The sequence below is a fragment of the Panthera leo genome, chromosome E2 (assembly GCF_018350215.1).
Source record: "Panthera leo isolate Ple1 chromosome E2, P.leo_Ple1_pat1.1, whole genome shotgun sequence".
NCBI classification, from domain to species: Eukaryota; Metazoa; Chordata; class Mammalia; order Carnivora; family Felidae; genus Panthera; species Panthera leo.
The window spans coordinates 9543316-9569815 of NC_056693.1; the positions used below are offsets into that span (position 1 = coordinate 9543316).

Below are 26500 nucleotides of genomic sequence, written 5' to 3' on the forward strand. Positions count from 1 at the left end.
GGCATATGGAGGGGAAGAGCACTTCAAAAGCAGTGTTGGGTGAATGCAAAGGCCCTGAGGCGGGAATGTAGCTGGCCTGTTGGAGGGATAGCAAGAGGTCGTGGTGGCTGGAGGGGGGTAGGTGGTAAGGAGTCAGAACCGTCAGAGGTTAAACCATGTGTGTTCTTAGAGGCCTTTGAGGGCCTTGGAGGGCTTTAAACAGAGGAGTGACATAATCCAGATCACCCTTTAAAATACGGTTTCTGCCTCCTGTCTCAGCTCTATCCCCTTCCATCCATACACCTGTCCATCCCACTCACCTATTCAATGTGATATTTGCTGAGTCTCTGCTATATGCCTGGCATTGAAATGCCAGCATGGAGATACAGCAATGAAAAGGTACCTGACCTCAAGGAGCTTGTATTCTAGAGGCACGCAATCCCCTGGGATCTTCCATGATGATGGAATGTTCTAGATCTGCACTGTCCATTCGGGAGCCCCTCACCACCTGTGGCTATTAAGTTTTGTTTGTTTGTTTGTTTTAATATTTTTATGTTTTTTATTTTATGTTTGAGAGAGAGAGAGAGAGAGAGAGAGCACGAGCAGGGGAGGGGCAGAGAGAGACAGAGACAGAATCGGAAGCAGGCTCCAGGCTCCGAGCTGTCAGCACAGAGCCCGACGTGGGGCTTGAACTCATGAGCAGTGAGATCATGACTTGAGCCAGAGCCAGATGCTTAACTGACTGAGCCACCCAGGGTCCCCATGACTATTAAATTCTTGTTTTTTTCTAAGTAATCTCTACTCCCAACATGGGGCTTGAACTCATGACCCCAAGATCAAGCATCACACGCTCTACCAACCAAGCCAGCCAGACACCCCCAGAAATGACATTTCTTAATGACAGGCTATCTCAGGTTGGGTTCCCAGCGTCCCTCCTCTGAGTATGCAGGAGGTTTATCAAGGAGTGTCCTTAGGCTCGATACCTGGGGAAGGAACCGGAATGCAAACTCACACACTGCAGCAGAGCCCACGGGAACTCCTGACCTAGCTCTTCTGATTTGTCTCCCTGGGGTTGAACTGGCTGAACTTTTAACCTGCCCTCAGTCAGCACTTGCACACAGGCTGCCCTGGGAAGAGCATGACCTTGCACAAGGGAGGTTACTCCATAGCTGAGGACATCCCTGATTTGGGACTGATGGCTGATGGCTGCCTGCAGACAGCATTGGCCAGAGCTGGGCAGGTCCTCTGCAGAAGGGGGATCCGGGGACACATCTCCATCTCCAACACTGAGTGGCTCAGCAGAGACCAGGGAAGGGGGATTCCACACAAGCAAGGCACCGAGGCTGGAGTCAGAGTGGTAGCTTCAAGAACAGGGCTGTGCCTGGGTTGAGGGGGCAGAGGTGGAAAGTTTGTGAGGGAAGGGAAGTATGTCTGTCTGTCTCTGAAGTCTTGTGTGGCAGCTGGGGGCAGGAGAGCCAGGTTTCCTGTGGCCTGTTTGTATGTGATTAAGGAAGGATGGGTCATCTGGTTGGTCTTGATCTACAGTGGAAAAGATCTGCCATGGGATCTTCAGGCTTCTCGAATGTCTCTGCAACCTCGTTTCAGACAATCAGATTGGTACCCAATGAGGCTGAATGGTGAAAATCTATTCCTGATGTCTGCATGCAGTGTGGGATAGGGGTAGCAGTTGCTCAGAGGGTTTCATGAAAGAGGAGGAGGGGGGAAGGGGAGGGGAAACGAACAATAATAACACAAGGATGCCTCTGGGCTCACAGGGAAGCAGACTCTGTAATCAATTACTCATGTCTGCCATGGGCATGGGGAAGGAATAGTTGAGGTAGTCTTGCAATGAATTTTCTTTTCTTTTTTTTTTTTTTACTTTTTTAATGTTTATTTATTTTTTAGAGAGAGAAAGACAGAGTGTGAGTGGGGAGGGGCAGAGAGGGAGGGAGACACAGAATCCAAATCTGAGCTGTCTGCACAGAGCCCAATGCGGGGCTCGAACTCACGGACCGCAAGATCATGACTGGAGCCGAAGTCGGACCCCTAACCGACTGAGCCACCCAGGGGCCCCCTTGCAATGAAATTTCTACCCTATGTTTACCTACTAATTTATTTATTAATGATTTCATAAGTACCTAAAAATGCTCCACCCAAATCTATGGTTTCCAGGAAAGAGATAGCAGGATGCAGTTCCTTCCAAGGGGCCCCTGGGCTGAGAATCTGACCTCCTACCAGGAGATTCACCATGCATTCCAGGTCCCTCACCGAATCCCATTCCAGGAAGCACAAAGGCAGCCCCCTGGGGGATTAACTGTGGGCTCCTTTACTGGTGTTTAGGCCCCCCTCTGTTCTTCACAAAGGACCAAGTGATTAAGCAAAATGGCGGACAAGGTATTTCTAAAGGTGATTAAGCTCGAAAGGAAAAGACGAAGCAGGTTCCACACTTGGTATGTCCGTCTTCCTCTGAAGATGTTTCTCCTCCCCTTGAAAATAGAATCAAAAGCCAGCATTCAGGTGACGAGTGTGCACTGACTCAAAGTGTGATGTGAATAAAAAAGTATTGCATTGGCTTCCAAGACTGAGTCAGAAGAGGAGGTGGCCGAACCAAGAGTGGTTAGACCTACCCCTGCCCCTCACCTGGCTCATGGCGGCCGATAAGCCACTGAACCCTGAGCACCTTAACCTCACCTCTACTGTATTAGACTTGCTGAAAGAGGGACCCAAAGGAGAGAGTTGTGCTCTGGTGGACAAGAGTCAGAGGCTGGGCACTAAGAATGTTCTTCATTCTAGCCAAGCCTGGGGACGACTTGTGGGTGATTTTTAATACCCACCCTGTTAAGATGGTACCCAGAGCCCCAGACCTATTCCGTTGCCTCTCTTCTGTTCCAGGAAGATGATTTTGATGGCCAAGGCAAAATTCGGGAGGAATCACTAAGTTTGGTGTCATCCCTAAGCCACATGCATCATAAGGGCAAATATTGCCAGAAACACCAGAGCCGTCCACATATCTGATGAAAGGGCTTCTGTTTGTTAAATCCCAGACATCCTGAGTGATTAGGTCAGTGGACCCACACAGGGTGTCTGGGGAGAATACTGAAATCAGAAGAAAAGACTGGAAGGGAGAGAGAAGTTGGTCCTGTGGAGAGAGTTGAGGACTTACGTGCAGAGGTGGGGGAAGGACCCATGCAACGAGGAGGAGAACTGAACCCTACCTTTTTCTCTGTTGGCTACTCAGTGGGTAGCAGGTCAATAACCTGGTGCATGGCTTTTGGGGCCCAGTGAAGTCCTGGTCATCTCCTTTCAAGGTCATCTTTCCTTCTCACGCCCCAGTTTGAGAAATTCCATTCTCCTACTTTGCACACCCAAGGCTTCCCAGACCCAACACTTGGCATGGCACCTTTCTGGGTCCAAAATGGTTCATCCACCTCTTACTAATCTGGGAAGCTGTCCCCGTCCCTCCCCCACCCCCACTTCACCTCATCTCTGGGACAGGGAGCTCACCTTGCTGGCAACCCCAGCGAATCGTGCTGGAAGGGACGGATGTCACCTTCACAGCGGCATTGCCCAGGTATGCTATGCACCTCACCTTTGTGTCAGCAGTACACCCAGGTGTGGTCCTGGTCATAGTTGTAAGAGGTTGCACACCACGTAAGGTTGTGCTTCGATCCTTTGCTGGTACAGTTAAAATAATTCTTGTTTTTGTAGTTGAATGGGAAGTGGCAAGGAAAGCCAGGAACCAGTGAAGAAATTCCTAGGGAGTAGAAGGGGATAGGAAAATGGTTACCCCCGTGCCTTGACGCTGTGGTGAAGGCTTAGACTTCAGAGCCCCCTCTAAAATCAAAACTGGGTCGGGGCACCTGGGTGGCTCAGTCGGTTAAGTGTCTGACTTTGGCTCCGGTCATGATCTCACAGTTCGTGGGTTCGAGCCCCGTGTCGGGCTCTGAGCTGAGAGTGTGGAGCCTGGAGCCTTCTTCAGATTCTGTGTCTCCCTCTCTTTCTGCCCCTCCCCCGCTTGCTCGCGGGCGAGTGCGCGTTCTCTCTCTTTCTCTCAAAAATAAATAAACATTAAAAATTGTTTAAATAAAAACTGGGTCCACATGGCCCATGGGTCTGCTCAGAGACTCCCATTAAAGGAAGGAAATACTGACTTAACCCTAGATGCCAGAGGGGTTTTCTTCCCTGGGAAGCTATTTGAGTTTAGCTCTGTGGGGTGTGGAAATGGGGCACAAGGGCAGCGTGAACACACAAGGGGTCCTGGCAGTGGGAGAGAGGAGGACAGCGTCATGTCAGCAGGGGAGCCAGGGAGGCAAGTGGGAAGCGCGGAGAGGACATCTTACAGGGAGTCGTCTTCATTCACAGATCCTGAATGTGCGAATTCTCCACTCGTTGAAGTGGATTTGGAACCCAAATCAATACTGGCCGGGCTTGTGCGGCGCAGCTCTCGAGCAAAACGCGCCTAATGCTGAAGAGCTGTCCAGGGTCCTGAAGTCCAGGCCGCCTGGGATGTCCTTTATGGGGACCCATCAGGTTACATTTACAGAGAAATGTTCTATTTTTCTTCCTCGTGGGCTTCTTCCCTGACCACCCACCAAATGTACACTTGTTTTCCTTTGTTAACAAAATTATCCAAAACACACAATTGGGGTCAAAATATCCTGACCTTATGTCCTCCTAAAGCACTGTCTAAACAGTCCCTAAGGGCCATCTGGTTCTCTAGCTCAGTGTCAGCAAACTTTTTCTAGAAAGGGCCAGATGGTAGTTATTTTTAGCTTCGTGCCTCATACAGCCTCGGTCTTTGTATGTGGGCCCTGGGATTTGAATTTCATATAATTTTTGCCCGTCACAAAATAGGATCCTTCTTTGGACTTTTTTCGGCTGTGTAGAAAGTTGGGTTGGGGGCCAAGAGAAACATTGGCCCAGACTTAGCTCATAGGCAGGAGAGAGTTTGCAGACCCCTGCTGTAGGGAAATAGAACTTTATCTGACTTACTACCTGCTATTGCTTGGAGGCCCCAACTCTGTAACTTGTAAAAGATTGATACATTGTGAATGATTTTTGTTTGGTAGAGATGCCGATAATTTCTGTCTGGTAGACAACCCCAAGGGTTTGATTGCCCTTTGTGTTATTTTATTTTTATTTATGTATTTACATATGTATGTATGTATGTATGTATGTATTTAAGTAGGCTCCATATCCAACGTGGGGCTCAAACTCATGACCCTGAGACCAAGAGTTGGATTCTCCATCAACTGAGCCAGCCAGGCGTCCCTTGATTGCCCTTTAGGTGTTACCAGATTGGGTGGCTAACTTAACAATCTTGCTTCAGCTCAGCATTCTTTTTCACTGACTTTATGCAGTTCTTAAAATGTCCCTCGAATTGGCTTCACTATCCTTGTTATTCCCTTATTAGCAATTTTTTTTTTTTTAAATCTTAGCGTGGATTTACTCTATGTTTGTGCAAGCAAGTACTTAGGTGTTTCACATTTTGAAAACCTTATATTGACCCCTTTCTCTTGGATCTTAAGCGGCCCGCATCTTGCCCATCACGCTATCGATTTTTCATGCTATTTGCTCATCAGATATCCACGAGGGTGGGACTCTGTCTTACTCATCACCACATGCCCACCGCCCAACACAGTGGCTGGCACGCAGTCGGGCTGGAGTCAGTGTTTGCTGGGTAATTGAGTGAAGGAGTCTGCCTATGCCCACCCAGCCCCCTTCCCCGTATTACTAGTGTCGGCGCAGAGGCTCCACTTCCCATCCTCATCCATGTTCTCCGTGGTCGGGCACCACAGTCTGTTGCTTTCACTCTCAATGCATTCAAAGATCATGCTATTTCTGTAGACGGAGGGGAAGACACAGGGCTTGCTGAAAGAATTTCCCCCATACTCTGAAAAAAATGATGGAAAGGTCACAGGGACAAGAAGAGATAACAAAAAGAGCTTCCATGTATCATGCATCAAGTAGGCGCCATGCTTTATCTCAGGAAAGGCAACACGACATTGAACATGCTCCAGTTCAGTTCCTGGTGATGTTATTATTTCCATCCACTTTGCGTGTAAGTGAGAACCCAAGCCATCAACAGCCACACCATTTACAACAGAGTTGCTCTGCAGGCTTCATCAACAGAGTTATCGTGAGATCTAAGGTTAACGTTGGTTTAGGGTTAAGGATACAAGTGATGGATGGCTACGACAAAGATAAAATTCAAGGTTTTATATGGCATTATGGTTTTTTTGAGTGCTAAGGGATAAACGTAAATAAGGCTTTAGCAGGAATAAGTGTGCTCATGGATAGGTGCCTCACGTGAATTTTCATCTCAATGGAGGCAACACTGCTTGGTGAGGGAGCAGGGGCATCAGAGCCATATGGACTTGCATTCAAATCCTAACTCTGACATCACCTAGGAGTGTGACCTTGGACAGGATTTAATTTTACTGCGACCACTTATTGAATGTGGAAAAAATAGCATCTCATAGGGCTTTTATGGAAACATTCAATGGGATGTGGTATATAGAGTCTAATACAGAGAGGGCTCCAGAATGAATGGAGGTCATTAAGAAGCTAAGAGTAGGGGCGCCTGGGTGGCTCAGTCGGTTAAGCATCCAACTTCGGCTCAGGTCATGATCTCACAGTTGGTGGGTTCAAGCCCCGCATCAGGCTCTGTGCTGACAGCTCAGAGCCTGGAGCCTGCTTTGGATTCTGTGTCTCCCTCTCTCTCTGCACCTCTCCTACTCACGCTCTGTTTCTCTCTGTCTCAAAAATAAAATAAACATTAAAAATTAAAAAAAAAAAAGTTAAGAGTAGGGATGCCTGGGTGGCTCACTCAGTTATGCCTCTGACTCTTGATTTCAGCTCAGGTCATGATCTCACAATTCATGGAATCCAGCCCTGCATTGGGCTCTGCACTGATAGCATGGAGGCTGCTTGAGATACTCTCTCTCTCCTCTCTCTATGCCCCTCCCTCACTCATGCTCATTCTCTCTCTCTCAAAATAAATAAACATTTTTAAAAAGAATAAGTTAAGGGGCACCTGAGTGGCTCAGTCGGTTAAGCGCCCGACTTCGGCTCAGGTCACGATCTCACAGTTCGTGAGTTCAAGCCCCACATCAGGCTCTGTGCTGACAGCTCAGAGCCTAGAGCCTGATTTGGATTCTGTGTCTCCCTCTCTCTCTGCCCCTCCCCTGCTCACACTCTGTTTCTCTCTCTCTGTGTCTCTCAAAAATAAATAAAGATTAAAAAAATTTTTAAGAATAAGAGTAGGCATAGAATTAAGATGAAATCTGAAGCCACTTTGAAATGCAGGTAGGGTCCAGCACTGGGTGAATCCACGTATTGCCAAGTCTAGCAGCAGAAATAGTTGAAAACCAATGTCAGGACTGCAGCCCATGGTATTGGCTCTTAGGACAACTAGATTTTCCATGCTGACATTAGGCACTCGGGGGAACATGGCCTTAGGACATTCCTGTCTCCTGCAGTTGTCCTAATGTATTCTCCAAGAACACACTTAGTTTCTAGAAGTATTGCTCTCAATGCTCTGCTCTCCCCCATGCCACCATCCCCTCAGAATGATCATTGCTCTCCCCCACCCGCCTCCCCACCAAAACCCCCATCCCTGCTCCAGTGCCTTACCATTTGTTTCACAGTATTTCCACTGCTGCTTCTCATCAAAGCTGGAGGTGACGGAACACCACAGCTTTCTGAAGAAGCCACCCTCCGTGATGCAGTTGTTATGGTACCTTCCTCGATAGATGAAGGGGAAGATGCATCGTGGGTAATCTGTATGGAAAGGAGTCTGTGAGTGGTTTGACTTTCTCTAGTCATTCACAGGACAGTCACTCAATCATCCACCCGTGCATCCATCCATTCATCCGTCAGCCATCAAAATACAGGTCAAGCATCAAGTTTTAAAGATATTTTATTCATTCATTTTATTAAGCATGTTGTAAAGAAAGCCTACTTGTGTACTTTCATGCTCAAAGCTTCCCCCAACAGGGTTCCCAACCTCAACAACGCCGCCCCCCAACCTGCTGAACAAACTTAATATACTTCAGTGTCTTAAAAATGAATCTCTTAGAATCACCAACAGACCTGTAGAAATCAAGTCAAGACAAAGAATTTTGATGGTTTACGACCAACAGGTGAAGTCAAGATCTTGGCATACAAAAAAAAAAAAAAGTTGCCATTACTGAAAAAAAGTCAAATATCAGTGAAGTAAAATATAGTAACATTATCATCCAGGTGCTGGTACCTTATTGCAACTTTCATAGATTGAATTTCCCACCACAGATAGTACAACAAATATCGTTTTGGACATTATGTTTATAGTGGGTGGATTTACTCACACTCAGCGAGGGAATCAGGGTCATTTGGAGGTGATGGAGGGGTTGTCATTGATGAAGCGATGAGGGAAGGCTTCCTTGAGCAGGTGGCACTTGAGCAGAGGCTTGCACAATGTGGAGAAGCCAGCCATGCAAAAATTGGGGGGAGTTGAGGTCCAGATAGAGGGAATAAAAGTGGGAAGGGTTCAAGACAGAAAGGAGTTCAGAACATTCAAGAAGCATGACAGCCAGTGTAGCTGGAGCTCATCAGGCAAGGAAGGGAGTGGAAGAAGGTGAGGACAGAGAAGGGCAAGGTCTTGTAGAGCTTTGCAGACCAAGGTGAGGTGTCTCCTTCTCCTTCTTCTTCCCTTCCTCTCCCTCCACCCCCCTCCTCCGTCCTCCTCCTCCTCCTCCTCCTCCTTCTTCTTCTTCTTCTTCTTCTTCTCCTTCCTCCTCTTCTCCTTCTCCTCCTCCTCCCCCTCCTCCTCCTCCTCCTCCTCCTTCTTCTTCTTTCTTCTTCTTCTTCTTCTTCTTCTTCTTCTTCTTCTTCTTCTTCTCCTTCTTCTTCTTCCCTTTCTCCTTCCTCCTCTTCTCCTCCTCCTCCTCCTCCTCCTCCTCCTCCTTCTTCTTCTTCTTCTTCTTCTTCTTCTTCTTCTTCTTCTTCTTCTTCTTCTTCTCCTTCTTCTTCTTCCCCTTCTCCTTCCTCCTCTTCTCCTTCTCCTCCTCCTTCTTCTTCTTCTTCTTCTCCTTCTTCTTCTTCCCCTTCTCCTTCCTCCTCTCCTCCTCCTCCTCCTCCTCCTCCTCCTCCTCCTTCTTCTTCTTCTTCTTCCCCTTCTTCTTCTTGCCCTTCTTCTTCCCCTTCTCCTTCCTCCTCTTCCTCTTCTCCTCCTTCTCCTTTTTCCTCTTCTTCTCCTTCTTCTTCCCCTTCTCTTCCTCCTTCTCTTTCTTCCTCTTCCTCCTCCTCCTCTTCTTCTCCTTCTTCCCCTTCTTCTTCCCCTTCTCCTTCCTCCTCGTCCTCTTCTTCTTCTCCTTCTCCTTCTTCTCCTTCTCCTTCTTCCTCTTCTTCTCCTTCTCCTTCTTCCTCTTCTTCTCCTTCTTCTTCCCCTTCCCCTTCTCCTTCTCCTCCTTCTTTCTTCTTCTTCTTCTTCTTCTTCTTCTTCTTCTTCTTCTTCTTCTCCCCTTCCTCCACCCTCTTCTCCTCCTCCTCCTCCTCCTCCTTCTTCTTCTTCTCCTCCTCCTTCTTCTTCTTCCCCTTCTCCTTCTTCTTCTTCTTCTTCTTCTTCTTCTTCTTCTTCTTCTTCTTCTTCTTCTCCTCCATCTCCTCCTCCCCTTCCTCCACCCTCTTCTTCTCCCTCTTCTCCTTCTCCTCCTCCTCCTCCCCTTTCTTCTTCTTCTTCTTCTTCTTCTTCTTCTTCTTCTTCTTCTTCTCCTTCTTCTTCTTGCCCTTCTTCTTCCCCTTCTTCTTCCCCTTCTCCTTCTCCTTCCTCCTCTTCCTCTTCTCCTCCTTCTCCTTTTTCCTCTTCTTCTCCTTCTTCTTCCCCTTACCCTTCTCCTTCTCCTCCTTCTCTTTCTTCCTCTTCCTCCTCCTCGTCCTCTTCTTCTTCTCCTTCTTCTCCTTCTCCTTCTTCCTCTTCTTCTCCTTCTTCTTCCCCTTCCCCTTCTCCTTCTCCTCCTTCTCCTCCTTCTCTTTCTTCTTCTTCTTCTTCTTCTTCTTCTTCTTCTTCTTCTTCTTCTTCATCTCCTCCTCCCCCTCCTCCACCCTCTTCTTCTCCCTCTTCTCCTTCTCCTCCTTCTCCTTTCCTCAAGTTGTAGTTCTTTTGGACGTTTCAGATATTAACCCCTTATCAGGTATATTATTTGCAAATATTTTCTTCCATTCCATGCGTTGCCTTATCATTTTATTGATGGCTTCTTTTGCTACACAGAAGCTTCGTAGTTTGATGTAGTGCCACTTGTTTATTTTTGCTTTTGATTTTGGTGTCAAACCCAAACAATCGTCACTAAGACTGATGTCTTCCAGCTTAGCCCCATGTTTTCTTGCCGGAGTTCTGGGGTTTTGCATCTTATGATTCAAGTCTTTAATAATTTTGAGTTGACCCTTGTGTATGGCATAAGAGAGGGGTCCAGTTCCATTCTTTTGTATGCGACTGTCCAGTTTTATCAACACCACTTATTGAAGAGATCATTCTTTCCCCATTGCATATTCTTGGCTCCTTTGTCATAAATTAATTGACCATATATGCATGGGTTTATTTCTGGGCTCTCAATCTGCTCCATTAATCCATGTGTCTGTTTTTATGCCAATACCATACTGTTTTTATTACTATAACTGTGTAATATAGTCTGAAGTGTGATGCTTCCTGCTTTGTTTTCCTTTCTTAGGATTGTGTTGGCTCTTTGGGCTCAGGATATCCTTCTAAGTGTGCTGGTGAGCCATGCAGGGGCACAAGCAGGGGAGTAGCGTTGCATGATTTCACATTCCGAAAAGGTTACTTTGACTGATGTGTGGGGAATTGATTTGGAGGGAGGTGGGGGGGATTTGAGGAGCCCAGTTAACAAATTTGGGGGGGGGGAGAACTGATGGTGATTTGGAGAAGGATGGGAGCAGTGGAGGCAGCTCCTTCCCAGAAACTGAAGCTAGAATTGATTTTTGAAGGTAGAACTAACAGGCTAATTGGTGGATTACATGAGGGGTGGGAGGGAAAGAATTGGGGCTGTTCACAGGTGGTGAGAAACCCACCACTAGGGGTCCAAAGAGCAGTTCTTAGTTCAGAAGCCAGGGATGAGGGAGGAGATGCCAATGGCAAACCATCTATACAGGAGCCCTCTGTGATTGGCTGAAAGAGGTTTAATCAGATGCATGTTGTTAAATCTCTAGGCCCTGATTGTGTCTGTATCCGCACTTTGGGCAGAGTTTTGTCTCCTCTTGTGTGTCTTAGCATGTTTGGGGACCTCTTTTCTAGAAATAAAAAAAAAAAGTCTGTTTCTAATTTTCGGGTTCAATTTCAACCAGTAGATCCTGATTTGCATCATTTAAACTAGAGCGATATTTTCAACTAGAGGTGGTATTGCTTCCAAGTTTGGGTTTTTGTTTTTATTGTTGTGTTTTTATTCCCCACCCCACCCCCCAGTGTAATGGGGCTTCTTTGTAGTCATTTTTAGCTCTTATAATCAAAGAGATTCTGCTAGGAGGTATGAGCCTCTGGCCACCTTTTAATATCTTTTTAGGTTAGTTATGATCATGGTGCTTTTTATTATCAATTTGCTCTTTTATTTCTGTCTTATGAAATTTTTTTTTCAACGTTTATTTATTTTTGGGACAGAGAGAGACAGAGCATGAACGGGGGAGGGACAGAGAGAGAGGGAGACACAGAATCGGAAACAGGCTCCAGGCTCTGAGCCATCAGCCCAGAGCCTGACGCGGGGCTCGAACTCACAGACCGCGAGATCGTGACCTGGCTGAAGTTGGACGCTTAACCGACTGCGCCACCCAGGCGCCCCTATTTCTGTCTTATATTGCAGCTAAGGGATTGTGTTGATTTATTCTGAAATTATGAATTTGGAGTAGGTAACATTATACATTTTATTTCAGTATAGTGAAAGGGTTGTTATACTTATTATCAAAGGGAGCCTTTGATCTAAGAGAGTCAAGAACAGTGATACAAATGAAAAGAAAACCCTAAATATTCAAAATCTGGCTGCTCGTAGGAACAATTAAAATGTCCAACAACAGGATATTGGTTAAAACAAACAAAATGCCTTTTGTCCTGTGCAGAAAAATTAGAAATCATCTAATTGTCAAAAATGTCTTGGGCTTTGAGAAGCAGTAAACAGAATCTGTCAAATCCCTTCTCTGTTACACTTTGTTGTCTGCTTTTCCTTATTAATTTAGAAAATTAAGAAAGAGACAAAGAATACAGTGGTTCCCTGTGGTCTTGTAACCTCTCTTTCATTCAGAAAGCACCATTTTTAACACTATCATTGTCATATTATTAGCCATTGTTAGCATCCAGTATGTGGCCTCCGCACTTTCTATGCACACACACAGATGTCGTAACTCGTCTTCAAAAATATGATCACATTCTACACGTCCACACATTCTCTTTTATAATCCATCATTTGAGGAGGTCGGCTGAGGGGACAGCATGGCATCACTCACCCTCTTCCATACAGTACTTCCACTGCCCATCGTAAACGGCTTTTGTCGAACACCAAGGGGACAGGCTGTTGGTTTTGATACAAGAGAAGTAAGTAGACCCCTTGTAGATGAAGGGAAAGACACATGAATCCTTCTGACCTGGAGGACAGAGAGACAAATAGAAGGGTTTCATCACAAATGAATGAGCCAAGGGTGAGTCTTGCTTTGGTTCTCGTGGGCGGTTCTGAAGGTGACACATGCAGTGTTGGCATCCAACTTTCTTGTGACAAATAAGGGTGTGTCCAGTTTACGTGGAGACCAAGAGCACAGGGAAAGAGTCTCATATATCATAAAGGCAACTGGAATAAAGTTTTCCTCCAGACCATTAGAGCACCGTCAATGTCACACCAGACACTCTTGGGTCATGACATCACAGTAGGTAATGGAGCGACACGCGTCAAATAATGCTGCAACACAGACCAGAAAACAATCTCACATTTCAATGCTTTTTTCAATCCTTCTGATTACACAAAAGAGAAGACTTCAATTTAATGCGAGTATTTCTCTACCATGCCTCTAATTTTTAATAATCTCCCTTTTTAACAACAACAACAACAACAACAACAAACAGGGCAGGACCCAGGCTCAAAGCCTTATTGTTGCACCCAATAGAATTTAGGAATCAGATTTCCTTTTCATAGCATTTACTTTTGTGTGCAATTTCTATTTATGGCAAGTTAGTAATGCTTACAGATTACAGAGCTAATGTTAACTATTCTTTAAAGATAAAGGTGTTAGAGTGAAGATAAAGGTGTCAAAGAGTACATTTCAAGAAGGTTGGGTAAATGATAGTGCTGGTGGCATGCAGATGTGGCAAATACTGAGGGGTGCTTTTTGTATTCTTCTGTGTGAGGACAGGACTTTGTCTTTGACACAACGTATCCTCAGAACCTAGAATCGTGACTTGCTCATAATAGATGCTTCAGAAAGAACTGACAGAAAGGGATGAGCTCAGAAAATGCCACGTGAGGGGCGCCTGGGTGGCTCAGTCGGTTAAGCGTCTGACTTCAGCCAGGTCACAATCTCGCGGTCCGTGAGTTCGAGCCCCGTGTCGGGCTCTGGGCTGATGGCTCAGAGCCTGGAGCCTGTTTCAGATTCTGTGTCTCCCTCTCTCTCTGCCCCTCCCCCGTTCATGCTCTGTCTCTCTCTGTCTCAAAAATAAATAAAAAACATTTAAAAAAATTTAAAAAAAAAGAAAAAAAAAAAAAGAAAATGCCACGTGAAAGAAAGCTAAACCCCTTTCTTTAACAAAGGACTCATCAGAAGGGTCAGTATGCAAATGAGTGCTGAATTAGCAGGAGGCTATGGACTATATTGAATTGTCCTTTCCCCCCACTCCTCAATAGTGCTGGAGACTAATGGTCCCTGAAACACACCTTTTTTTTATGTTTATTTATTTTTGAGAGACAGAGACAGAGCACAAGTGGGGAAGGAGCGGAGAGAGAGGGAGACACAGAATCCAAAGCAGGCTCCAGGCTCTGAGCTGTCAGTACAGAGCCCACGCAGGGCTGGAACCCACGGACCGTGAGATCATGACCTGAGCCGAAGCCCGTGCCTAACCAACTGAGCCACCCAGGTCCCCCTCCCTGAAACACATCTTAAGAAATGTTATTCTACAGGTGCTTGGGTGGCTCAGTTGGTTAAGCATCAGACTTCGGCTCAGATCATGATCTCTTGGTTCGTGAGTTCGAGCCCCGAATCGGGCTCCTTACTGACAATGTGGAGCCTGCTTGAGAGTCTCTCTCTCTCTCTCTTTCTCTCTCTGCCCCTCCCCTACTCTCTCTCTCTCTCTGTCTCAAAATAAATAAATAAACTTTTTAAAAAAAGGAAAAGTGGGGCGCCTGGGTGGCTCAGTGTGTTAAGTGTCCGATTTAGGCTCAGGTCATGATCTCGCAGTTTGTGAGTTCAAGCCCCGCGTCGGGCTCTGTGCTGACGGCTGGGAGCCTGGATCCTGCTTCAGATTCTGTGTCTCCCTCTCTCTCTGCCCCTCCTCTGTCTGAAAAATAAATAAAACATTTAAAAAAATGGAAAGAAATGCTATTCTAGCCCACATTGTGGAGGAGAAAGTGAATACCCATGTAAGATAAGGAATCATTTCAACTTAATACCTTTTTTTCACCCTTTTTTGAGCAGAACTGGGATGAGAACTAGCATTTTTTTATCTACTGGTCCAGGATCACAGCTTTTCTCCCTCCCTTCATCATGTCATTCCCTCCTTCCCTCTTTTCTCCCTCCCTCAAAGACATAATTATGGATACTATGACTAAGATATTCTGATAGGTTATGGATGTGCGTGCATACACGTGTGTGCATGTGTGTGTGTGCTCATGTTCCAAAGATGGTGAGGCAAAGCTTCCATGGACTCGCCAAACCTATCTTCTTTTTTCTTTCTGGACTCCTAGCAAGAACCCATTTTTCGGCTGAATAGTTAGGTGGGGCCACGTGACTCAGTTGCAACACATGGAATGTGGGTAGAAATGACCTTCTCCAGCTCCTCGCTTAGAAAAGTCCCCGGTGGGGGCGCCTGGGTGGCTCAGTCGGTTAAGCCTCCGACTTCGGCTCAGGTCATGATCTCGCGGTCCGTGAGTTCGAGCCCCGCGTCGGGCTCTGTGCTGACAGCTCAGAGCCCGGGGCCCGCTTCCGATTCTGTGTCTCCCTCTCTCTCTGCCCCTCCCCTGCTCATGCTCTCTCTCTCTCAAGCATAAATAAACATTTAAAAAATAATAATAATAATAATAAACGAAAAGTCCCCGGTGAACCCTATGCTCCCTACTTCCTCTTCCAGCTGGACATAGAGCAGTGGTTCTCAGTGGAGGAGACATTAGACAATGTTTGGAGACGTTTCGGGTTGTTACAACTGGGAGAGGGGCGAACTGGAAGCTGCACCACTGGTTCCTACTGGGTAGAGGCTGGAGATGTTGCTAAACACCTTACCATGCACACGTCCCAGAACCGAGTCATCTGGTCCCAAATGTCAACAGTGCCCAGGTTGAGAAAGTCTGAGAAAGAGGACCCTGCAAAGTATGCTGAGGCCCTGTGGGATGGTGGAGCCCCAATACAGAAGGGGTCTGTGTCTCTGAATCACAACACAAATGGCTTCCCATGAAACATCCACACTGAAGTTCTAGATGACATGAACCCTACTGAGTTCAGCCACTGACATTTAGGGATAGTCAGTCTATTACTAATACAGATGAACCAGACATCATCTCTGTCTTCAACCTGGAACCTCCATCTCTTGCTCTGGATCAGATTCTTATCCTGTATAATCTGACCTGGGCCATCACAGGGGTGAGGCTGGGAGACAGCAGAAAAGGCAGACTGCCATCTTTGAGCTTCGCCAATGGGCTGAGGCAAGTGGAGGTCCTTAAGTCACATTGCGTTGTCCACCCCTGGCTCTCAGAACTGTGTGGTCTTGGTTGAAGACCAAGTTGAAACCAGTTAATATCTGGAAAGTGTTTAGAAGTGGACCTGGAACATGGCTGCTCCTCGACCAACATTAACTGTCATCATCACCATCACCATCGTCATCAATAATGCTCAGTCATGGGCACCACCAGTATGTGTGATGCTGGTGGCGAGGGGAGGGAAGACAGATGCCCCTGTACACAGGATTAAGATTATCCTTGGGACTTATTAGTACAAACCAACACATAATAGATACTATTAGCCATCTGCAAAGTAATCCAGCAGATGGTCTGATCTTCTTAACTGGGTTAAAATCCTCCATAATCCGGGCCCTGCTGACCTCTCTGTTCTCACTGCCTGATTAACATTTCCTCAACCTTCCTCCACCTTCTTTCTCGTCTTTGGCATTTGGCTCATGCCCTTCATCCTGCTCTTTTCTTTGTCCCTAGCTTTACTCCCTGCTTCTCATCCATACGACTTGGTTCAGCCTGGATTAATACTCTTCCACATTCTTATAATACTCTGAGATGATCTCTATAAATGTACTTACCAAATATTTAAAGAATATAATTATCTGCTTATGTGTCTATCACTCCCATTTGCTGTGAGCTCTCCCGAGAGCAGGGCATGAGTTTTATTTATTGCTATGTTTCTGGCCCATAGCACAGTGCCTGGCACTCGGGAACCACTCGGCAAATGTGTGTTGAATAAATTAGTCCATAACTATGTGCAGAGGAGACTTAGGGATACCAAGTTTCACCACAGGAATACGGGTGTGGTCTCAGGAAGGTATGACCAGAAAGAGAACCTAACTGGAAAAGCTGGCATTGTTCCTTGTCTGAATAAAGTGTGGCTTCTTAGCCTTTTCAGGACTTGTCAGTTCTTTTGACAACCCAGATCTTCTCTCTAGGAAAATGTCCATACATCCCTGTGGCAGAGAACTGCTGGGTGTTCAAAACCAGCGTCATCTTCCTCTCAAAGGTACTGCTAAAAACTACATCTCCCAGACTCCCTTGCAGCTAAGCACCCTGTGAGTTCTGGCCAATGGAAGTGGGAGAAAGTGACGGGTATCACTTCCTGGCCCCAAAAAAAACCCCCCAAAACAAAAAACCCTTCTCCTTCAAGATCCTAAGACTCTTGATCCTTGTCTACCAGCTCCATGCAAAGAATCCACAGAGGACCCTGGAACCCTAGGGGATGGTGGAGCCCCATGGTGGAAGGCGCATGGATCCTTGCTAACCAGATGCTCCCTCATTGGACTTTGTAGGAACAAGAAGTAAAATGTTTTGTGTTAAGCTGCTAATAGTTTGGAGCTTCTCTGTTATAATAGCTATCCTCACTACCCTGATAAATACACACCCTTTGAAATACGGAGCCAGGGTTTCATGAACTCTAGTGCTAGCCCAGTGACCTCAGCTTAGGAATTTCTGGAATACAGAATGTGGTCATTCAAAAAGGACTTCATGGAATTAAAGGGCATGAAAACAAGTGTTTCTTGAGCCTTATTGAAGGGAGAGGGCTCATCAGGCAGAAAAGGATTTTAATTGTGGAGAATGTTTCGCCATAGCTTAAGTGAACTATGACACAGGGTGTCTCTTTGTTCTCCTTCCATGTTTACCACACCATCTGGAGGTGGTTAATTTAGATTCTTAGATGTATTGAGAACGTAGGCTCACATCCACTAAAATGGCTACTTTTTTTTTTAAAGAGTTTATTTTTAAGGGGCACCTGGGTGGCTCAGTCAGGCAAGCGTCTGACTTCGGCTCAGGTCATGATCTCACGGTTTGTGAATTTGAGCCCCGTGTCAGGCTCTGTGCTGGGGGCTCAGAGCCTGGAGCCTGCTTCGGATTCTGTGTCTCCCTCTCTCTCTGCCCCTCCCCCGTTCATGCTCTGTCTCTGTCTGTCTCAAAAATAAATAAAATATTTAAAAATTTTTTAAAGATTTTATTTTTAAGTAATCTCTACACCCAATGTGGGGCCCGAACTCACAAGCTCGAGATCAAGAGTCACACACCGACTGAGCCGACCAGGAGCCCCTCCTTTTTTTCTTTTAAACAGAAAACAACAAGTATTGACAAGGATGTGGAGACATTGGAACCCTTGTGCACTGTAGATGGGAATACAAAATGGTGCAGCTGCTTTGGAAAATAGTATGGCAGTTCCTCAAAAAATAAAATAAAATAAAATAAAATAAAATAAAATAAAATAAACGTAGAATTGCCATGTGACCCAACAATTCCACTCCTCGTTATATCCCGCGAAGTATTTGTAACACCCAATGTTTACAGCAGCATTGTTCACAACGGCCAAGAGGTGGAAACAATCCACGTCCATCCATGGATGAATGGATAAACAAAACGTGGTAGGTCCATAGTATGTACCACACACACAGTGGAATAGTTATTCAGCCTTAGAAGGAAAGGAAATTCTGACACAGGCTACACAATGGATGGATGAATCTTGAGGACGTTATGCTAAGGGACATAAAAGTCACAAAAGGACAAGTATTGTTTGATTCCACTTCTGTGGGGTATGTAGAACAGTCAGATTCATGGTGTCAGAAAGCAGCCCCCAGGGGCTGGGGGCGGGGGAAATGTGCATTGTTTAATGAGTACAGGTGATGTATCGTGGCTATTGGTTGTACAACGCTGTGGGTGTACTTCTACTGAACTGTGCACTTGGCCATACACTTCAAAACGGTTAAAAGGGGAAATTTTATGTTCTGTGCATTTTACCTCGATTTAAGAAAAAGAGTGGAAAGGGAGGGTCCAAGATGCAGTCTGAGGACTCAATCCATTGGAATTATGGAGCCCCCCCCCCCCCTTTCAATGAACGTATTCGCATTTCCCTACCACGTGCTGAGCATCTCAAAAGGTGCTTGTGTCCTGGGCACAGCAGTCCCCGGCTTATCCACGGTCTCTCTTTCCATGGTTTCAGTTATCCGCGGTCAAGGTAGTCCAGAAGCAGATGACTCTCTATCTCCTCCCTACCTGAATCCAGGAATCTTTCTTTGGCCCATTCGTTCTTTCCGGTTTCCAAATCCTCCCCAACATTTCCCAGTACCTTCACCTCCACTTGTCTCCCAGATGTAGAGGAAGGTCATCCATCCCAGCAGGTAACTGGACCATCGGTTCATCGCAACTGGCCTCTTCTTTCTGGACTGAAGGAAAACAAAAATTTTGCTCCCGCGGGGCCCCTTCCTCTTCCACTAACTGCCAGGTTTGGTGTCATGCCATTTTACTTTCTACCCCCAGAGGGCAGTGAAGAGTAACTCACTCTTACAGGAAAGAAAGATGTGCTGTTCGCCAGAGAAACAACAACCCAGGGCTGGACCTGGTGACCTGGTTTTGTCTTGAGGTTCTGCTTCTATTACTGCTTCTCTGCTGGCTATGAATTATTAAGTACCTACTATATACCACCTTCTAACAACCTAAGGAGCAGGGGTGATTATTTTTGCTTTACGGTAGAGTGAAAACACAGTTTGGGAAGTTGAGTAACTTGCCCAAACACCACAGATGGTAAGGGACAGATCTCGGGTTCCACTGCAGACCTGTCTACACAAGTTTCAGAGTTCTCAAGCTTCATAAACCGCTTCCCTCCTATGGGCCTTTGTTCCCTCGCCTGCAGAAGTGTAGGTTAATAATTCCTGCCTCCGGGAGAGGCTGTGAGGGTCCGATGAGATGCTGAGGTGAAAGGGCATTTCCATTGTAAATTGTTAGTTGGGTTTATGAGTAATTCAGGCAAAGATCAAGGCAGCTCAGGAAAGACATCAGATGGCCCCAATTCTTAATAACAAATCTGAATGGTCCATTGGGGGAAAAAAATCCCAAAGCCATCGATTCAGGTCCTTGAACAGGTAGGTGGCATTACTGAGCACCTGGGTGTCAGAACACACTCTCTCACTTGCCTTCCTGCTACACATTGGGATGTCTTTCTGATTTCTCTTGTTATTCTTAACCACAGCACCAAGCCCTAAACTTGCTTTTTTCCTGAGTGATATCTCATTCATTCACTGCCCACCTACTCATGGCTCTCACTCTGGCTGGTGGTTCAGACTCTAGAATTGGACCCACCTCTGACTGCAGAAACTAGCTGGTCCTGACTGAAATCCTGACTCCGCCATTTACCACCTGGGTGACCTTGGGAAGTTACTTAAGTTCTCCAAGCCTCAGCTTCCTCCTCTAAAAAAATGGGGGTGCTAACCTTACTTACCACTTAGGCTTGTGATGATGATTAACTGAGATCATAAACAATAACAGGTAATACTCATTGAGTGCTATACACTATTCTAAATTCGTTATGATCCTGACAGTAGCCCAAAGAGGGAGGTACTAATATAACCCCCATTACTCATTTGGGGAAGTTGAGGCACAGAAAGCTTAAGCATCTTGCTGAGGATCACAAACTTCATAAGTGCTGGGGCTTTTAGCTGAACCCCAACACCCTAACACCAGAGACTGGGCTCTCAGCTGCTGTGGGACACTGTCTAAGTAGTCCAGAAATGTCCACCCAAATCCTTGTTCATACCAGAGCTCTCCAGGCAAACTTCTGAATGTCAAATTCTATTTTATTCTCCCCCTTTTTTTTATTTGAGAGAGAGAGAGAGTGAGAGCTGGGAACACGGGCAGAGGGAGAGAGAGAATCTTAAGCAGGCTCCACACTCAGTGCAGAGCCCAACGAGGGACTCAATCCCATGACCCTGGGATCATGACCTGAGCTGAAATCAAGAGGCAGATGCTTAAGTGTCTCCCCCAAATTCATATGTTGGAATCCTAACCTCCAAGGTATTGGCATTAGGAGGTGGGGTCTTTGGGAGTGATTAGGTTATGAGGGTGACACGTTATGAGTGGGGCTAGTGCCCTTGTAAAAGAGACCTCAAAGAGCCCCCTCGCCCCTTCCGCCACGTGAGGACGCAGTGAGAAGATGGTTGTGTACCAGGAAGTGTGTTTTTACCAGACCCTGAATCTGTGGGTACCACAGTCTTGGACTTCCCAGCCTTCAGAACCACGAAAAAGAAATGCTAAGACAATGCTCTTTCCCACCCCTCAAGTTGTCACCCCAACAGTAAAGCTTTCTCCTCCCTAACGTCCTATCAGTCATCAAACCCTGTGGCTTCTGCTTCCCGAATGGCTTTGTGAACGCATCACCTTCTCTCTGTCTCTCCTGCTCCTGCAAACTCAGGCTTTCACCTTCTATCCCCCAGATGGTTGTCACTTTCCATCACCGATGTCCTGGCCTCGAGGCTCTCCCCTATCCTGTCCACAGGGGTCTTGGTGCTTGCTTTCAAGCATTCATTCAGAAACAAATATTTCCTGAGCCTGTACAATGCGTGGGCTGCAGGGTTAGGGGATGAGAGACAGCAGAGTGGGAGACAGGCCTTGCCCCTGCCTTCATGGGGCTGGGCTGCCTACAAAGGAGACAGACAGGAAGGGAATAAACCAGAGACAAGCATGTGTCTCTTACTCATGATCATGGTGACGAAGGGGAAGGACCAAGGCTACAGACAAAGAGTAACTGGGGCAAGGTGACAGGAGGCCGGCGAGGCTCTTCCAAGCAAATGACTTGTAAACAGACCCTCAGGAAGAGTGGGATGTAGGCATGAGGGGAACCAGGGGAGGGGGTTTGGTGGCTCATCTGGGCAGGAGAGGCAAGATGAGAGAAAAAGCTGACATGTATTTAACAACAACCAGAACAGGTGTGAGCAGGGAGGAGCGAGGCCCAAGAGGTACTTGGCGAGGCAGATGGTGCTGGACCCCTACAGAGCCTTCCTTAGATTCTAAACGCTAACAGAAGCCACTGGAGAGATTAAAATGGGGACAAGTGGCATCCATTAACTCCCACACACTTCTCTGTCACTTTTATAACAGAATCCATAGTCCATACCACGGCCTTCCCCTCCAAGCTCATTCCTTATCACTCTGTTCTCCCTTGATCTGCCCCAGTTGCACTAGGCTCTTTGCTGTTTCCAGCACAGCACCGACTGAGCTTACTTACATCTCAGGGCCTTTACACTTGCTCTTCCCTCCACCTGGATGCTTCCCCCCAGGTATCTACATGGTTTGCTTCTTTGTGCCACGAAGGACACCGTGCAAATGTAAGAAGTTGATAAGGACCGATATTCTGGAATGTTAATGAGCCTACTTGGATCAAGCCATGGATATTAATAGAAAATATTTGGGGGTGGTTCAAGACAATGACTGAACGGTGAAGTGAGCCTCAACAGCCAGACACCCACGTCTGGAACATTCAAGTGAGGACCAAGTCATTCCTTGATCACTGGCACATTCAAATGCTTGTGGAGGACCTTTTGTCCTGGGCCGTGGGGTAGTTGGGGCTGGCATCCTGCCACTGTCACAAGATTGTTGGCTGGTAAGATCTCTGAGAAGTGGGAATGAACAATCAAGGATAATTGCAAGACTCCCTATTTGAATTTTTCTCCATAGGTGTACACGATTTCATAATTAAAAACAATAATTATGCAAGGCACTTAACAGCTTACTCATCCATAAAATGGGAATCATACCTATTCCACGCATTTGTTGGAAGGACCAAATTAAACAAAAGATATAAAATACTTAGTATGGTGTCTGCTATAAAGGAAGATCACAATAAATGTTGGCCATTAATGCTAAGGATGGTGATGACTGATAATATTGATGATGATGATAGTAACATCCAGTCTTCTCTTCACCATGCTAGGCTCTCAGTAATTAATTCATTAAGTAAACTTATCTTGGAAATGTTCTGATTTTCTTCTTTCCTTTACTTTTTGTTATTTATCGTCCTCCAAACTTTTCGGAAAATGTTATCTTCTAGTAAATGCTTTCCTTGCTTAATAATATTCCACATTGTTAACATTGTTTTCATCTATCTTTCTGTCACCCATACATCCATCCTTCCATCCATCCGTCCATCCATCCATTCATCCATCTTTTGACCCATCATCCGTCTTTTCATCCAGCCTTCCTTCCTTCCATCCTTCCATCCATCCATCCATTCTTCCACCATCCACTTTTTGTCTATCCATCCAATAAGTATTCTAGAACCTTGCCATCCATATAGAACTGGGGCAACTACTAAGAGGAAGTGGACATTATTTCTGGCCTCAAAAGTCAGAGATGGGGGGCGCCTGGGTGGCTCAGTCGGTTAAGCGTCCGACTTCAGCTCAGGTCACGATCTTGCGGTCAGTGAGTTTGAGCCCCGCGTCGGGCTCTGGGCTGATGGCCCAGAGCCTGGAGCCTGCTTCCGGTTCTGTGTCTCCCTCTCTCTCTGCCCCTCCCCCGTTCATGCTCTGTCTCTCTCTGTCTCAAAAATAAATAAACGTTAAAAAAATTAAAAAAAAAAAAGTCAGAGATGGGACATAGGCACAAATATCTATCACCCAACATGGGAAGTGAGAACAGCCACCAGGTAGTATGAAGGTGCTGAGAGGGTCATCAGGAGGCAGCTTAGCCCACCGCCTCAACTCACTGATTCTCTTCAGCAAAAAATGTCACAATGGACCCATGAGACGAGAATGGCACCCAATCAACCCAGGTTCAAACTCCACCTCTCCCATTTATCTGCTGGGTGGCCTTGGGAAGGTCATTTCACCTCTCCAATTTCCAGTTTTCAAGTTCTCATCTGTTAAGTGGAGATAAAAATCCAACTATGGAAGCTATTGTGGGAATTATAGGAGCTCATGGGCCTAGGCATTTGGAGTTTAGTGTGGCTTGAAAATACTGAGTCCTTCTGCTCCTTGGCAGCAGATGTCTCCAAGTGTGAAACAAAACCTCAGTGTGAGACCCCCTCACAAACATGCAAATGCACCTCTTCTATTATGCATTCAGGCTGTCTTTGGAGGGAGCAATGACAGGACCTCAGGAAGATCTCTGAATCTCAGCTTTCTCCTTCATGAAACAGGCAGAGTGAGCCTTACCTTAGAGGAATGGTGCCAAAAAATATTCATGGGACCATGAAGGTAGTAGTTGACTACGAGGAATTTACTAGGCAGTTTGTCCAGGTTAGTTCTCTTTTCTTCCATCTCTTTTCCCCCAAAGTTGGGGTACAGGCAGCCTTCCATAGCATTACATTGGTCAGACGGTCTGGCTTCACCTACACCTTTGAGTTTCTACAGAGAAAGGAATCTGCCCCCACAGCCTCCTTCCCCACTTTCCCTGGCCTTTCTTTCACAGAGCTCCATAACTGCACCTTCCAGTATGGCGGCCACCAGCCACTATGGCTTTTGAGCACTGGAAATGTGGTGAGTTCTCATTGCCCCATGTTGTAAGCATAAAATACTGGGATCTGAAGATGAAGTATGGAAAAGCAAAGAATTTTTTTTGTGTGTTGATCATATGTGAAATGATAGTATTTTGGCTATCATGGTTCAACGAAATACATTATTAAAATAAACTGCACCTGTTCTTACTCTTTTTTTTAATGTGGCTACTATGAAATTTACAATGATATTTATGGCTTACGTTTTATTTTCTCCAGGGGACAATGCTGTTCTAAACCTTCCTTCCTTGCTGTGGGAGCTCCCAGGTCCCGCCTCTCACACCCCTCCCAAGTTTCTAGGTTGAGGTGTACCTTTGAGAGAGTCCTTCTTGGCCCTAGCTGTCTCCACGAGCCCTCTTTAAGGTTCTGCTCACCAAATCTCTGGATTATTTGGGGACTGGCCCGACTGTTTTGGCCCCAACCTGTCGGTAGGAAGACACCGCAGCTTCCCCAAAGAGGGTTTTCTGCAAGTGATTACAATCAGGGTGGTTTGGATGAAATAGCCCCATGGTTAATGATGCCCCAAGATGAGCTCATGCATATCCATGAGGCCCATAAAATTCAATCATGTGTTTATTAATGGGATCTTTCAGGGACGGGGTCATGGGCAAGAATATTAATGAACAGAGAAGAAAGTGCCCCTGAATATGAGGCTACCAGGAAGTGGACAGGTTTTACCTGAATAATGAAAAACGAAGAGCCCTAGAATTTTCCAGTGAGAAAGGAAGCGTGGGAGAATCAAAAACACCAGCTCTCTGAAACACGTCATCTACTCTTTCCTCATTTTTAAGAAGTTTATTTGTTCACGTTTTATTTGTGTTAATGTTTATTTGTTTTTGAGTGAGTGGGGGAGGGGCGGACAGAGAGGGAGACACAGAATCTGAAGTGGGCTCCAGGTTCTGAGCTGTCAGCACAGAGCCCCATGCAGGGCTTGAACTCACAAACAGCGAGATCATGATCTGAGCCAAAGTCAGTCACTCAACCCACTGAGCCACCCAGGTGTCTCTAAAAGTTTATTTATTTATTTTGAGAGAGAGAGAGCACACAGGGGAGGGGCAGAGACAGAGGGAGAGAGAGACTCTCAAGCACTGTCAGCGTGGAGCCTGACATGGGGCTCAAACTCACAAATGGTGAGATCATGACCTGAGCCAAAATCAAGAGTTAGATGCTTAACCGACTGAGCCACCCAGGTGCCCCTAATTTTTCACTTTTAAATTCTATCCTACCATTCTGAAAACTCTGTGAGAAGTCCACAGCCCTGTCCTGGTATCTTTCAGGATTGACACCATAGAGATTTACCAAATATTGCAACTGATCACAGGTAGGACTCCTTGGTTTTACAGATGAGGAAATGGAGGCACAGAGGTGCCGAGGGACTTGCCAAAAGCCATATAGCAAACAGGCGGGGACAGTGGGACTTGGAGCAGCTGAGGTTGGGGTCTCATTTTATTGTCATTTTGGTGACAGTTTCTCATTGCATAGGTTTGGGAGTTTTCTAGATAAGAGGCTTTGAGGTCTTCCTTTCCTGACTTGACAGCCTCCTTCCCATCATCTACTTCCTGTCTCTGCCTGCTTCCTGTCATCTACTTCCTGTCTCTGCCTGCTTCCTGTCATCTACTTCCTGTCTCTGCCTCCTTCCTATCATCTACTTCCTGTCTCTGCCTCCTTCCTGTCATCTACTTCCTGTCTCTGCCTCCTTCCTATCATCTACTTCCTGTCTCTGCCTCCTTCCTATCATCTACTTCCTGTCTCTGTCTCCATCTGTCCTTCTTTCTCTGTGTCTTGGAGATCCACTCTCCCCCAACCTCTTGTACCATCTTTCTTCCCCTTCTCCCTTTTTCTTCCCACCCTGTCTGCTTTTTCCTCTTCTTTATCTCCTTGGGTCTCTGGGTTTGTTCTCTCTCTGTGTGTCATTCTGACCTGAATGTCTCACTATGTATGCATATATATGTATACACTTATGGGCATGTATGTGTTAGTGTCTATGTGGGTCCATAAATATGTGCATGTAGCTCTGCCCCTCCTCTTTCTTTTTTTTTAGTCCATCAGCCTGCCTCTCTTTCTTCCTCAACCGCTCCTTATTTTTAAAATTTTTATGTTTTTATTTTTTTTCTAATTTTTTTCAATGTTTATTTTTGAGAAAGACAAAGCATGAATGGGGGCGGGGTAGAGAAAGAAGGAGACACAGAATCTGAAGCAGGCTCCAGGCCCTGAGCTGTCAACACAGAGCCCAATGCAGGGCTCAAACTCACCCGGACCACGAGATCATGACCTGAGCCAAAGTCAGAAGCTCAGCCGACTGAGCCACCCAGCCGCCCCTTTAATTTTTATT

At 46.1% G+C, this 26500-nt stretch overlaps 1 protein-coding gene across 1 annotated transcript; it reads right to left on the bottom strand.

The window, feature by feature from the left end:
• Positions 1-2331: 2331 nt before the first annotated feature.
• Positions 2332-19045, bottom strand: ELSPBP1 (epididymal sperm binding protein 1). Its single transcript, XM_042920344.1, has 7 exons — positions 18973-19045; positions 18762-18830; positions 12463-12600; positions 7615-7761; positions 5714-5872; positions 3569-3733; positions 2332-2465 (listed from the first exon to the last, which is right to left on the bottom strand). The coding sequence occupies exons 1-6, from the start codon at positions 19043-19045 to the stop codon at positions 3576-3578; spliced, it is 744 nt and encodes a 247-aa protein (XP_042776278.1). The 3' UTR covers positions 2332-2465; positions 3569-3575.
• Between the last annotated feature and the right edge of the window lie 7455 nt (positions 19046-26500).